The sequence below is a fragment of the Salmo salar genome, chromosome ssa18 (assembly GCF_905237065.1).
Source record: "Salmo salar chromosome ssa18, Ssal_v3.1, whole genome shotgun sequence".
In the NCBI taxonomy this organism is placed as follows: Eukaryota; Metazoa; Chordata; class Actinopteri; order Salmoniformes; family Salmonidae; genus Salmo; species Salmo salar.
In genome coordinates, this window is record NC_059459.1 from 67,894,613 (window position 1) to 67,908,690 (window position 14,078).

The following is a 14,078-nucleotide window of genomic DNA, read 5'->3' on the forward strand; positions in this document are numbered from 1 at the left end:
ACAGATACACACACACACACACACTCAGTCAGACAGATACACACACTCAATCAGACAGATACACACTCTCAGTCAGACAGACAGATACACACACTCAGTCAGACAGATACACACACACACTCAGACAGACAGATACACACACACACACTCAGTCAGACAGATACACACACACACACTCAGACAGACAGATACACACACACACACACACTCAGACAGACAGATACACACACACACTCAGACAGACAGATACACACACACACACACTCAGTCAGACAGATACACACACACGCTCACACACTCAGTCAGACAGATACACACACACACACACACTCAGTCAGACAGACAGATACACAAACTCAGTCAGACAGATACACACACACACTCAGACAGACAGATACACACACACACACACACTCAGTCAGACAGATACACACACACACACACACACACACACACACACACACACACACACACACACACACACACACACACACACACACACACACACACACACACACACACTCAGACAAACAGATACACACACACACTAAGACAGACAGATACACACACAAACACACTCAGTCAGACAGATACACACACTCAGTCAGACAGACAGATACACACACTCAGTCAGTCAGACAGATACACACACTCAGTCACACAGACAGATACACACACACACTCAGTCAGTCAGACAGATACACACACTCAGACAGACAGATACACACACTCAGTCAGACAGACAGATACACACACACACACACACACACACACACTCAGTCAGACAGATACACACACTCAGTCAGACAGACAGATACACACATTCAGTCAGACAGATACACACACTCAGTCAGTCAGACAGATACACACATTCAGTCAGACAGATACACACACTCAGTCAGACAGACAGATACACACACACACTCAGTCAGTCAGACAGATACACACACACACTCAGTCAGACAGATACACACACACACTCAGTCAGACAGATACACACACACACACACTCAGTCAGACAGATACACACACACTCAGTCAGACAGACAGATACACACACACACTCAGTCAGACAGATACACACACACACTCAGTCAGACAGATACACACACACACTCACACACTCAGTCAGACAGACAGATACACACACACACTCTGTCAGACAAATACACACACACAGACAGACAGATACACACACTCAGACAGACAGACACACATACTCACACCCACACACACACACATACACACACACTCTAACCCCGCCACACACACACACACACACACACACACACACACACACACACACACACACACACACACACACACACACACACACACACACACACACACACACACACACACACACACACACACACACACTACCTTCCTGCCAAGGTCCACACACGATATGCCATCAACAAGCAAACAGAAATAACCACGTTGTGGTTTTTAACCAAGGTGGCGAGACGACGTCACTCGGACGTTACTCCAACGTCAGCATGTTTTGTTTTTCCATCAGGCCCACGCCCTGATTCCCACACACACACACACACACATACACGCCCTGGTCCCTGGTGCTGCCTGGGTTATATTTAGTTGGAGACTGACTGCCTGGAAGGGGAGACACGGCCTCTACTCTACTCTACTCTACTCTACTCTACTCTACTGTGTCTGTGTCTAGACCAGTGGCTCTACTCTACTCTACTCTACTCTACTCTACTCTACTCTACTCCACTGTGTCTGTGTCTAGACCAGTGGCTCTACTCTACTCTACTCTACTCTACTCTACTCTACTCTACTCTACTCTACTCTATTGTGTCTGTGTTAGACCAGTGGCTCTACTCTACTCTACTCTACTCTACTCTACTCTACTCTACTCTACTCTACTCTACTGTACTCTACTCTACTCTACTCCACTGTGTCTGTGTTTAGACCAGTGGTTCTACTCTACTCCACTGTATCTGTGTTAGACCAGTGGTTCTACTCTACTCTACTGTGTATGTGTTAGACATGTGGTTCTACTCTACTCTACTGTATCTGTGTTAGACCAGTGGTTCTACTCTACTCTACTGTGTCTGTGTCTAGACCAGTGGTTCTACTCTACTCTACTGTGTCTGTGTCTAGACCAGTGGTTCTACTCTACTCTACTGTGTCTGTGTCTAGACCTATGGTTCTACTCTACTCTACTGTATCTGTGTCTAGACCAGTGGTTCTACTCTACTCTACTGTATCTGTGTTAGACCAGTGGTTCTACTCTACTCTACTGTGTCTGTGTCTAGACCAGTGGTTCTACTCTACTCTACTATGTCTGTGTTAGTCCAGTGGTTCTACTCTACTCTACTCTACTGTATCTGTGTTAGATCAGTGGCTTTTACTCTACTCTACTGTATCTGTGTTAGACCAGTGGTTCTACTCTACTCTACTGTATCTGTGTTAGACCAGTGGTTCTACTCTACTCTACTGTATCTGTGTTAGACCAGTGGTTCTACTCTACTCTACTGTATCTGTGTCTAGACCAGTGGTTCTACTCTACTCTACTGTATCTGTGGTAGACCAGTGGTTCTACTCTACTCTACTCTACTGTGTCTGTGTCTAGACCTGTGGTTCTACTCTACTCTACTGTGTCTGTGTTAGACCAGTGGTTCTACTCTACTCTACTGTGTCTGTGTCTAGACCTATGGTTCTACTCTACTCTACTGTATCTGTGTCTAGACCAGTGGTTCTACTCTACTCTACTGTATCTGTGTTAGACCAGTGGTTCTACTCTACTCTACTGTGTCTGTGTCTAGACCAGTGGTTCTACTCTACTCTACTATGTCTGTGTTAGTCCAGTGGTTCTACTCTACTCTACTCTACTGTATCTGTGTTAGACCAGTGGTTTTACTCTACTCTACTGTATCTGTGTTAGACCAGTGGTTCTACTCTACTCTACTGTATCTGTGTTAGACCAGTGGTTCTACTCTACTCTACTGTATCTGTGTTAGACCAGTGGTTCTACTCTACTCTACTGTATCTGTGTCTAGACCAGTGGTTCTACTCTACTCTACTGTATCTGTGGTAGACCAGTGGTTCTACTCTACTCTACTCTACTCTACTGTGTCTGTGTCTAGACCTGTGGTTCTACTCTACTCTACTGTGTCTGTGTTAGACCAGTGGTTCTACTCTACTCTACTGTGTCTGTGTTAGACCAGTGGTTCTACTCTACTCTACTGTGTCTGTGTCTAGACCTGTGGTTCTACTCTACTCTACTGTGTCTGTGTTAGTCCAGTGGTTCTACTCTACTCTACTGTGTCTGTGTTAGTCCAGTGGTTCTACTCTACTCTACTGTATCTGTGTTAGACCAGTGGTTCTACTCTACTCTACTGTATCTGTGTTAGACCAGTGGTTCTACTCTACTCTACTATGTCTGTGTCTAGACCTGTGGTTCTACTCTACTCTACTGTATCTGTGTTAGACCAGTGGTTCTACTCTACTCTACTATGTCTGTGTCTAGACCTGTGGTTCTACTCTACTCTACTGTATCTGTGTTAGACCAGTGGTTCTCCAACCTCTCCTCGGGGCCCCCCAGCCGTTCCATGTATTTGATCTATTCCAGAGCTCGCACACCTGATTCAACTTGACAACTAATCATCAAGCCCTTGACTAGGTGAACAGGTGAACTACTGTAGTACAAGGCTTCCCCTGTAGAGGGGGGACGGCTGGGTCTTTGTGTGTGCGTGTGTGTGTGTGTGTGTGTGTGTGTGTGTGTGTGTGTGTGTGTGTGTGTGTGTGTGTGTGCGCCTAGGACAGCATCTTTCTTTTTCTCTCTCTCTTTCTCTCTCTAATCCATCAATTCATCCCTTCATCAGTCTCTCCATCCATGAATTTATCCAGACGGTAGTAATTACCCCCAGTCTGCCCAGATGATGATGATGATAACTATTTATTCTAGTGCCATGTGATGCTCTGAGGAAGAGACCAGCCGTTTCAACATGTGTCAACATGCCCTGCCTTTATATAACTTTTATGGTTAACCAGGACTAGAGTGACTCATTCTGCCATCTATGGTAACTGACCCAACACTGCTCTCTGCAGGGCTATTAATGATACTGTACTTTATCTATTGTGTCTTTCAAACATGACTTATTTTGTATTTTATTTTTATTTAACCTTTATTTAACTTGGCAAGTCAGTTGAGAACAAATTCTTATTTACAATGACGGCCTACCCCGGCCAAACTCTAACCCGGACGGCGCTGGTCCAATTGTGCACCGCCCTATGGGACTCCCAATCACGGCCGGTCGTGATACAGCCTGGAATCGAACCAAGGTCTGTAGTGACGCCTCTAGCACTGAGATGCAGTGCCTTAGACCGCTGCGCCACTCGGGAGCAGCAGTGACAATGACAAGACATTTGACTTTCAAGGGTTAAACCAAGGATTTAAACCCATGATCCAACAAATGATATGAAAGCCAAAGTACATAGTTTGTCTTTGCTTTAATGTCCCAGAGACGGTCTGCAAGATCATACATAAGTGTTAGTTCTTGTTTTTGTGTGTTGTGTACCATTCTCAGGTGGGCGTCTGAGTGTGTCCACCACACACACACCAGGCTCTCTATTCCCTGTCGGAGAGACGGTGGTGAGCTACACAGCTACGGATCAGGCAGGCAACAACCGCACCTGCCACCTCACCATCACTGTACAAGGTAAAAGGAAAGAGTTTACTAGAGTTTACTAGAGTATACTAGAGATGACCAGAATATACTAGAGTTGACCAGAGTATTCTAGAGTTTACTAGTTTATTCTGTACATCTATATCTTTACAGTGTTGTGGCTTTACAAGGTAGGCCTAAACACTACAGGCACTTAGATCTTTATTCAACTAAAGGATTTGTTTTAATGTTCATGTATTTATGTGATATTTAATATTTTTTTATTTGGTTTAAGCAGAGCTTCACTATTTTGGAATAGGATGAAATCTCAAATCAATTGTTTGGTACTCTACTTCACATTTGCTATCCACTTTCTTTCCTTCCTCCATATTGTACTACATTACCTATCAATGTAAAGACTGGGTGCACACAAAATAAGTACAATATGTATTTTATTTAATATAATTCAGCCAGCCCCATAACTACATTACCCATGAAGCTCTGTGTGTCTCTATTATATCCCAGGCTCTACATGTGAGCAGCCCTTCGTCCCAGTGAATGGGGAGTTCTCCTGTTCAGAAGAGGAGGACGGAGTAAACTGTACTCTGTACTGTAAAGACGGATACAGCTTCACACAGCAGGCCGTCCACAGCTACTTCTGTGCCAACAACGGAGTGTGGGAGCCACCACACTCGCCCGACAGACCCGACTGCTCCTGTGAGTGACCTTAGTCATAGGTTACATCCCAAATGGAACCCTATTCAATATATAGTGCACTACTTTGAACCCTGGTCTTTGGGTATGGGTGCCATTTGGGACACATACCTGTAGTACATTTTCTTTGAGAGTTTCTTTTCATCACTTTGGTGCAATTTTCACAAGTATGTGAAACTCAAGGCAGATAATCAAAAAGGCAGTTGTTTCAAAACTCTAAGCACATTTTCAATTGACTAAGCTAACATATGGAATTGTTTTAAGATGGTCATACCATGGATCATTTAGCAATTTGATTTAGAATTTTAGGAACCCTTTAGGTATAAAAAATATATACATTCAAATGATTTGATAAAATATTGAATTTGGCCTTTACTATAGCCCATAGAAATGCATTGAACAGCACATTCACGAATGGCAAAAAAGACAGTCAAAAAATGTATCATAAGGAATGAGTATTTGAAGTGTCTGTCCTATATCTAGGGGCTATAAGAAAGCTCAGGAAATATGGGACAAAGCACCTCCATAATACCATTAGTTTGTATGGGTTACCTTCAGACGAGTCCCGTGACACTTGTGGGGGTCGTAGAACAAAATGCAAAACACCAGCGGGTTTGTGAGAGTCACCCCTCTTCATATTAGTTTGTAGCTCAAACGGTTTGGATGCTACAGACAGAAGTTGGCACATCAGCGTCACCGACTTCAGACGAGTCCCATTTGATGGGGATTTTTTTATTACCTTACTTAGATTGATACATGGGTATCAAGGATTAAAATACATTTTACTATTACTTAACCCGACTGCTTTTAATTGATGATCACGTTAAACGTTTGCTAAACCTATAGATTTTACATGTGAACTGGTTTAACTACTACATATTTTGAAAACTAAATAATGAAAATGTATCTGTAAAGTAGAAACATAAAAGTATACTGAACAAAATATAATGTATATGTGCTGAAATAAAAGATCCCAGAAATGTTCCATACTCACTAAAAGCTTATTTCTCTAAAATGTTGCGCATAAATTTGTTTACATCCCTTTTAGTGAGCATTTCTCATTTGCCTAGATAATTCATAATCCACCTGACAGGTGTGGCATATCAATAAACTGATTAAACAGCATGATCATTACACAGGTGCACCTTGTGCTGGGGGCAATAAAAGGCCACTCTAAAATGGCCTTGTGTGGGCAAGTGGTTTGCTAATGTTAACATTGTGAACAGAGTGCCCCATGGTGGCGGTGGGGTTATGGTATGGGCAGGTATAAGCTATGGACAACGAACACAATTGCATTTTATCGATGGCAATTTGAAGAGACGGATATGTCTTAATGAGTTCCTGAGGCCCATTGTCGTGCCATTCATCCGCCGCCATCACCTCATGTTTCAGCATGATAATGCACAGCCCCATGTCACAAGGATCTGTGCACAATTCCTGGAAGCTGGAATTCCATGGCCTGCATACTCATCAGAAATGTCACCCATTGAGCATGTTTGGGATGCTCTGGATCGACGTGTACGACAACGTGTTCCAGTAGACGCCAATATCCAGCAACTTCGCACAGCCATTGAAAAGGAGTGGGACAACATTCCACAGGCCACAATCAACAACCTGATCAACGCTATGCAAAGGAGATGTGACACACTGCATTGGGCAAATGGTGGTCACACCAGATACTGACTGGTTTTCTGATCCACATATCTATGACCAACAAATGCATATCGGTATTCCCAGTCAGGTGAAATCCATAGAGTAGGGCCTAATTTATTTATTTCAATTGACTGATTTCTTCATATGAACTGTAACAGTGAAATGTTTGAAATCGTTGCATGTTGCGTTTATATTTTTGTTCAGTATATGATATAATACTCAAATGTACTACTATGATGATGAGTATTATGATTTTACTTCACAGTAAGTTTAAAAAACATCTGATATTGACAAGATGAGCGATGTACTGTATGTAATAAACACATTTATATCAACGTTTATTGGTCGTGTACAGAGATTAGCAGATGTTACAGCAGGTGTAGTGAAATGCTTGTGTTTCTAGCTCCTACAGTGCAGTAGTACAATATCAATACAATACCAATAACAAATAATCCAGAAAGTCCAAAACAAGAAATAAATGCATCCCCTATGAAGGAAACATGCCATGCTCTTATGAACTGAGCCACGTACAGGACAACTACAAAACACAAGTGCAATATAATACTGTAAAACACAATACACGATTATAATAAAGCTGGAAGATGTATGATTGCCATCCCCATGAGCGTATCACCCTACTTAAGGCCATGGATGAGATATGCAATGACGTCATACCTACAGTATGTCAGGCTTGGATTCGCCGTGCCAAAAGGTTTATCCCCAGGTGCATGAACAATGAGGACATTTACTGTGATGTCAATGAGAACCTAAAGTATGACCAATGAGGACATTTACTGCGATTTCGATGAGAACATATGGCCAACTGCTTAAGACAGACTTAATGCAAACAAGTGGCTGCTAAACATTGTTTCTTTCATTTCGTTCATTTTATTACACTGTGAAAGATGTGTTCAATGATCACACCTATAAATTGATCCATTTTAATGGGTAGTGCAAGTGTATTGCCTAATGTGAAAACAGTGTAATGTATTGTAATTTACAGTACTGTTGCAAACTACATTCAAAGGGCAATTTTGAATCATGTTTCTTAAATTTGCTATTGGATTATCTGGTTGTTAAAATGACTTAATATGGAAGATGTGATTATATTGTGTTTTGATGATTAAACCAATGTACTCATTAAATTTCACAGTCAACTTTTATTTGGGATTAAGATGTCGTCAGACAAAAGCAACGCACAATAAAAGGTTTTAAATGTAAGACTGGCTGGTTTACAAGTGTTACCAGTTTGGAGTTTTGTACAAAGAGGTTTGAAAATTCATCACATGATTGTGAAAATAGTACCAGTGATAAAAAACAGAAGTCATATGAAGTCGCATCCTCTCTTTCCACCTCTTATGTTACAGTTTCAGTAGCTGTACATGCAGGCTTTTCATTATTGAAATGAAGTAATATGTGTGTCTGTGTGTGTGTGTTTGCATGTCTGTGTCGGTGTGTGTCCTGTCCCTCTATCTCAGTGAACCGTATTGCCAACCATGGGTTTAAGCCCTTTGAGATGCTGTTCAAAGCCTCTCGCTGTGATGACCTGGACCTGGTCAAGTCCTTCACTGGGGAGTTCAGCACTAAACTAGGAGACATGGTGAGAACACAGGGGTACACGCACACACACACACACACACACACACACACACACACACACACACACACACACACACACACACACACACACACACACACACACACACACACACACACACACACACACACACACACTATACGTTTCCTTTCTCTCTCAATTGTATCCATAGCTCCCGACCATCTGCAGTAACGATGATGTTGCCTGCAAGTTAGATGTGATGTCACAGGGCCACTGTCTGGAGTACAACTACGACTATGAGAATGGATTCGCCATCGGTAAGACCTTTTCAATTACTATTGGGCCAGGAGTTTTCCCTGACCATGTGATCATATGACCTTGTTATAGGTTGTACAAACAGCCCAGACATGTTGCCTGTAAAAACTCCTTTCCCCAACTATAAGATTGTATTGTACAAGCAGTAGAGCCTCGACATGAATGTATTTGCCCTATAACCCCCCCCCCCTTCCTTCCCCCCTTCCCCTCTCTCTCTCTCCCCCCTCCCTACCTCCCCTTGCCCTCCCCCGCTCCCTACCCCTCCCTCTCTGTCCCTCCCCCTCCCTCCCCTCTTCTTCCCCTCTGTCTCCCCTCTCCCTGCACCTCCCTCTCTTTCCCTCCCTCCCTTCCCTCTTCCTCCCTCTCCCTCCCTTCCCTCTTCCTCCCTCTCCCTCCCCTCTGCCTCCACTCTGCCTCCCCTCTCCCTCTCCCCTCTCCCTCTCCCTCCCCTCTGCCTCCACTCTGCCTCCCCTCTCCCTCTCCCCTCTCCCTCTCCCCTCTCCCTCTCCTCTCCCCTCTGCCTCCCCTCTCCCTCCCCTCTGCCTCCACTCTGCCTCCCCTCTCCCTCGCTCCTCTCCCTCTCCTCTCCCCTCTGCCTCCCCTCTCCCTCCCCTCTGCCTCCCCTCTGTCTCCCCTCTGCCTCCCCCTCCCTCCCCTCTTCTTCCCCTCTGTCTCCCCTCTCCCTGCACCTCCCCCTCTTTCCCTCCCTCCCTTCCCTCTTCCTCCCTCTCCCTCCCTTCCCTCTTCCTCCCTCTCCCTCCCCTCTGCCTCCCCTCTCCCTCCCCTCTGCCTCCCCTCTGTCTCCCCTCTGCCTCCCCTCTGCCTCCCCTCTGCCTCCCCTCTCCCTCCCCTCTACCTCCCCTCTGCCTCCCCTCTGCCTCCCCTCTCCCAGGTCCAGGAGGATGGGGCAGTAACTGGGGACCCCAGAGTGGTCAGGACTATGCCTACTTCGATACAGGCTTTGCCACGGACAGCCAGAGAACTCCTATGCAGCAGGACGCTCCCGGCAGGACGGGAACCTCCCATTACCGCGCCAAGAGGCACCGTAAGATCACCGGCCCCACCAGAGACCAAAAGATACAGATCTTCTTCAACATCACAGGTAGCTATGAGGGAGGGACTGTCATCATACCCGTGTTAACACACTCATGTTCATGTTACTAAGCATATGACAGTATGCCGGTATATTTTGTTTATTTTGATATGTTCCATCAAACGAGCACCTGGCAAGTTTCTTTGGATGTGCTCACATAATGCCTGATGGACGAACACTTTACTGCCCATTGGGAAGCACTTGGCTACCTAATAAAGTTGTTTCAGACCAGGGTAGACGATTGATTGATAGATTGATTGATTGATTGATTGATTGATTGATAATTATATTCATTATGTGAGTCTGGGAGTGAAGTCTTTGGACAATCAATTACGTTAATTGATAATTTATTAAGTACCATATAATTTGGCCTTAGAGGGTTGGAATTGCATAGCCATTGAATAGCCCTGGCCTAGAGGGGAGTAGGGACGGATTTAGAATTGAGTGTTAGTTGTTGTTGTTGTCGTTCGAGTCCCGTCCTTTGAGCTGTGCCCATTCTCCCAGCAAGCATCCCGTTGCCCTCGTCCAGGAATGACTCGGTGGAGGTAGCCAATCAGAAGCGCCTGTTGCGGACCCTGGAGCAGCTGACCAATCGGCTGAAGCGGACGCTGGCCAAGCAGCCTCTGTCGTCATATCACGTGTCTTCGGAGATGATTGTGGTGGCTGACCCCAAGTCCCTGGAGAGCAAGAGGGCCTCTCTGTTCTGCCGACCTGGGTCTGTACTTAATGGGAGGATGTGTGGTGAGTAGTGGGCCCTGAGATACACACAGTAACAGTATATATCTTTAGCGTGGTCTCCAGGTTCACAGTGTCCACATACAGTATTAATGAAGGAATGAATTAATGAATTAATGATTTGATGGATGAATTAATTAATGGTTTGATGGAGGAATTAATTAATGAATGAGTGTCCATATGGGTTGCTGTGTGCCTCAGTCCAGTGTCTGGTGGGAATCTACTACTCTCTAGTTATGTGTTGTAATGTGTAAATATGTCTGGCTATGTGTGGAAATATGTAAATATTCTGGCTATGTGTGGTAATGTGTAAATATGTCTGGCTATGTGTTGTAATGTGTAAATATGTCTGGCTATGTGTGGCAATGTGTAAATATGTCTGGCTATGTGTTGTAATGTGTAAATATGTCTGGCTATGTGTGGTAATGTGTAAATATGTCTGGCTATGTGTGGTAATGTATATAATTAGATGTGGTTATGTATTCTGTGTGTTCCAGTCCAGTGTCCGGTGGGAACCTACTACTCCCTGGAGTATGCAGAGTGTGAGAGCTGCTGGCTGGGGTCCTTCCAGGAACAGGAGGGTCAGATGGAGTGTAAGACCTGTCCTGATGGATCATCCACAGCCTACCTCCACGCACGCAGCCAGGACCAGTGCAAAGGTAAAACACTGTAACCCTGCAGAGGTAAAACACTGTTACTCTCCAGAGGTAAAACACTGTTACTCTCCAGAGGTAAAATACTGTAACCCTGCAGAGGTAAAACACTGTAACCCTGCAGAGGTAAAACACTGTAACCCTCCAGAGGTAAAACACTGTAACCCCGCATAGGTAAAACACTGTAACCCTCCAGAGGTAAAACACTGTAACCCCGCATAGGTAAAACACTGTTACACTCCAGAGGTAAAACACTGTAACCCTCCAGAGGTAAAACACTGTAACCCTCCAGAGGTAAAACACTGTTACTCTCCAGAGGTAAAACACTGTTACTCTCCAGAGGTAAAACACTGTAACCCTCCAGAGGTAAAACACTGTTACCCTCCAGAGGTAAAACACTGTAACCCTGCAGAGGTAAAACACTGTAACCCTCCAGAGGAAAAACACTGTAACCCTCCAGAGGTAAAACACTGTAACTCTCCAGAGGTAAAACACTGTAACCCTCCAGAGGTAAATGATGTAACCCTGCAGAGTTAAAACATTGTAACCATCCAGAGGTAAAACACTGTAACCCTCCAGAGGTAAATGCTGTAACCATCGAGACGTAAATGCTGTAACCATCGAGAGGTAAATGCTGTAACCCTCCAGAGGTAAATGCTGTAACCCTCCAGAGGTAAATGCTGTAACCCTCCAGAGGTAAACGCTGTAACCCTCCAGAGGTAAATACTGTTATCCTCCAGAGGTAAAACACTGTAACTCTCCAGAGGTAAATACTGTTATCCTCCAGAGGTAAAACACTGTAACTCTCCAGAGGTAAAACGCTGTTACGCTCCAGAGGTAAAACACTGTAACCCTCCATAAGTAAAACAATGTAACCCTCCAGAGGTAAAACAATGTAACCCTCCAGTGATAAAACACTGTAACCCTCCAGAGGTAAAACACTGTAACCCTCCAGAGGTAAAGCACTGTAACCCTGCAGAGGTAAATTATGTAACCTTGCAGAGGTAAAACACTGTAACCATCCAGAGGTAAAACACTGTAACCCTCCAGATGTAAACACTGTAACCATCCAGAGGTAAAGCACTGTAACCCTGCAGAGGAAAAACACTGTAACCCTCCAGAGGTAAATGCTGTAACCCTGCAGAGGTAAAACACTGTAACCATCCAGAGGTAAAACACTGTAATCCTCCAGATGTAAATGCTGTAACCCTCCAGAGGTAAATGCTGTAACCCTCCAGAGGTAAAAGACGTACAATGTCCTCATACATTGGTTATACTGTACATAGGGCCTGGAGTTTTTCTGACCAAGTGATCTGACTAGGAAAAAAACACTGGGTCCCAGTACCTAGTCAGAACTGACCAGGAAAAATGGGTCCTAAAATACTGTATCATCAACTCTATTCATCATGAGCAGGTGGCACCATCTCTACAATATCCTGAAGGCTATGAACATAATGACCTCTTTACTGTGATATGTTTATAGTGTATGTGTTTCTGTGTGTGTTTTCAGAGCAGTGCAGGCCTGGAGGTTACTCTGTGAATGGGCTGGAGACGTGTGAGTCGTGCCCACTGGGGCACTACCAGCCTGGGTTTGGATCCAGAGAGTGTCTGGTCTGTCCGGATGAGACCTCCACCGTCACCAGCGGGGCAAGGGAGATGTCTGAGTGTGGAGGTGAGTTAGAGAGAGAGAGACAGAAACTATACAGTACTCAGACTCTCAACTCGCCACTGACCCTGTGAAGAGGCTCCCGAGTGGCGCAGCGGTCTAAGGCACTGCATCTCAGTGTAAGAGGCGTCACTACAGTCCCTGGTTCGAATCCAGGCTGAATCACATCCGGCTGTGATTGGGAGGCCCATAGGGCGACGCACAATTGCCCCAGCGTCGGTTTGGCTGGGGTAGGCCGTCATTGTAAATAAGAATTTGTTCTTAACTGACTTGCCTAGTTAAATAAAATTAAAGAGGGGAGGGGAAACCACAGACCTGACACTCAGACTGAACTCACTGACTCTGCATAAAAATATGACTACTGAGCTTACTTTCATCTGTGACACTGACGAACTGTCTCCCCTCCAGTTCCTTGTCTGGCAGGTCATTTCTCTCGAACAGGGTTGGTCCCCTGCTACCCCTGCCCTAGAGACTACTACCAACCCGACCATGGCCGCTCCTACTGCCTCGCCTGCCCTTTCTACGGCACCACCACAGTCACCGGGGCCACTGCCATACAACACTGCTCCAGTGAGATTCACTACACTGGCTGAGTTTCAAATTAAACCCTACTGTTCCACTACACTGGCTGAATTTCACATCACACCCTACTGTTACACTACACTGGCTGAATTTCACATCACACACTACTGTTACACTACACTGGCTGAATTTCACATCACCCCCTACTGTTACACTACACTGGCTGAATTTCACATCACACACTACTGTTACACTACACTGGCTGAATTTCACATCACACCCTACTGTTACACTACACTGGCTGAATTTCACATCACACACTACTGTTACACTACACTGGCTGAATTTCACATCACACCCTACTGTTACACTACACTGGCTGAATTTCACATCACACACTACTGTTACACTACACTGGCTGAATTTCACATCACGCCCTACTGTTACACTACACTGGCTGAATTTCACATCACACACTACTGTTACACTACACTGGCTGAATTTCACATCACGCCCTACTGTTACACTACACTGGATG

The 14,078-nt window shown here is 44.8% G+C and overlaps 1 protein-coding gene across 3 annotated transcripts in view; it reads left to right on the forward strand.

Annotated features, from left to right (window-relative positions):
- LOC106577822 (sushi, von Willebrand factor type A, EGF and pentraxin domain-containing protein 1) overlaps positions 1–14,078 on the forward strand; it is a 192,705-nt gene that overhangs the window by 106,812 nt on the left and 71,815 nt on the right. For all 3 annotated transcript variants that reach the window (XM_045701416.1, XM_045701415.1, XM_045701417.1), the window contains 9 exons: positions 4,554–4,685; positions 5,157–5,348; positions 8,477–8,598; positions 8,768–8,873; positions 9,764–9,973; positions 10,469–10,705; positions 11,197–11,358; positions 12,863–13,024; positions 13,427–13,588. In XM_045701416.1, the coding sequence (XP_045557372.1) occupies positions 4,554–4,685; positions 5,157–5,348; positions 8,477–8,598; positions 8,768–8,873; positions 9,764–9,973; positions 10,469–10,705; positions 11,197–11,358; positions 12,863–13,024; positions 13,427–13,588 (1,485 nt within the window). The remainder of the gene's footprint in view (positions 1–4,553; positions 4,686–5,156; positions 5,349–8,476; positions 8,599–8,767; positions 8,874–9,763; positions 9,974–10,468; positions 10,706–11,196; positions 11,359–12,862; positions 13,025–13,426; positions 13,589–14,078) is intronic.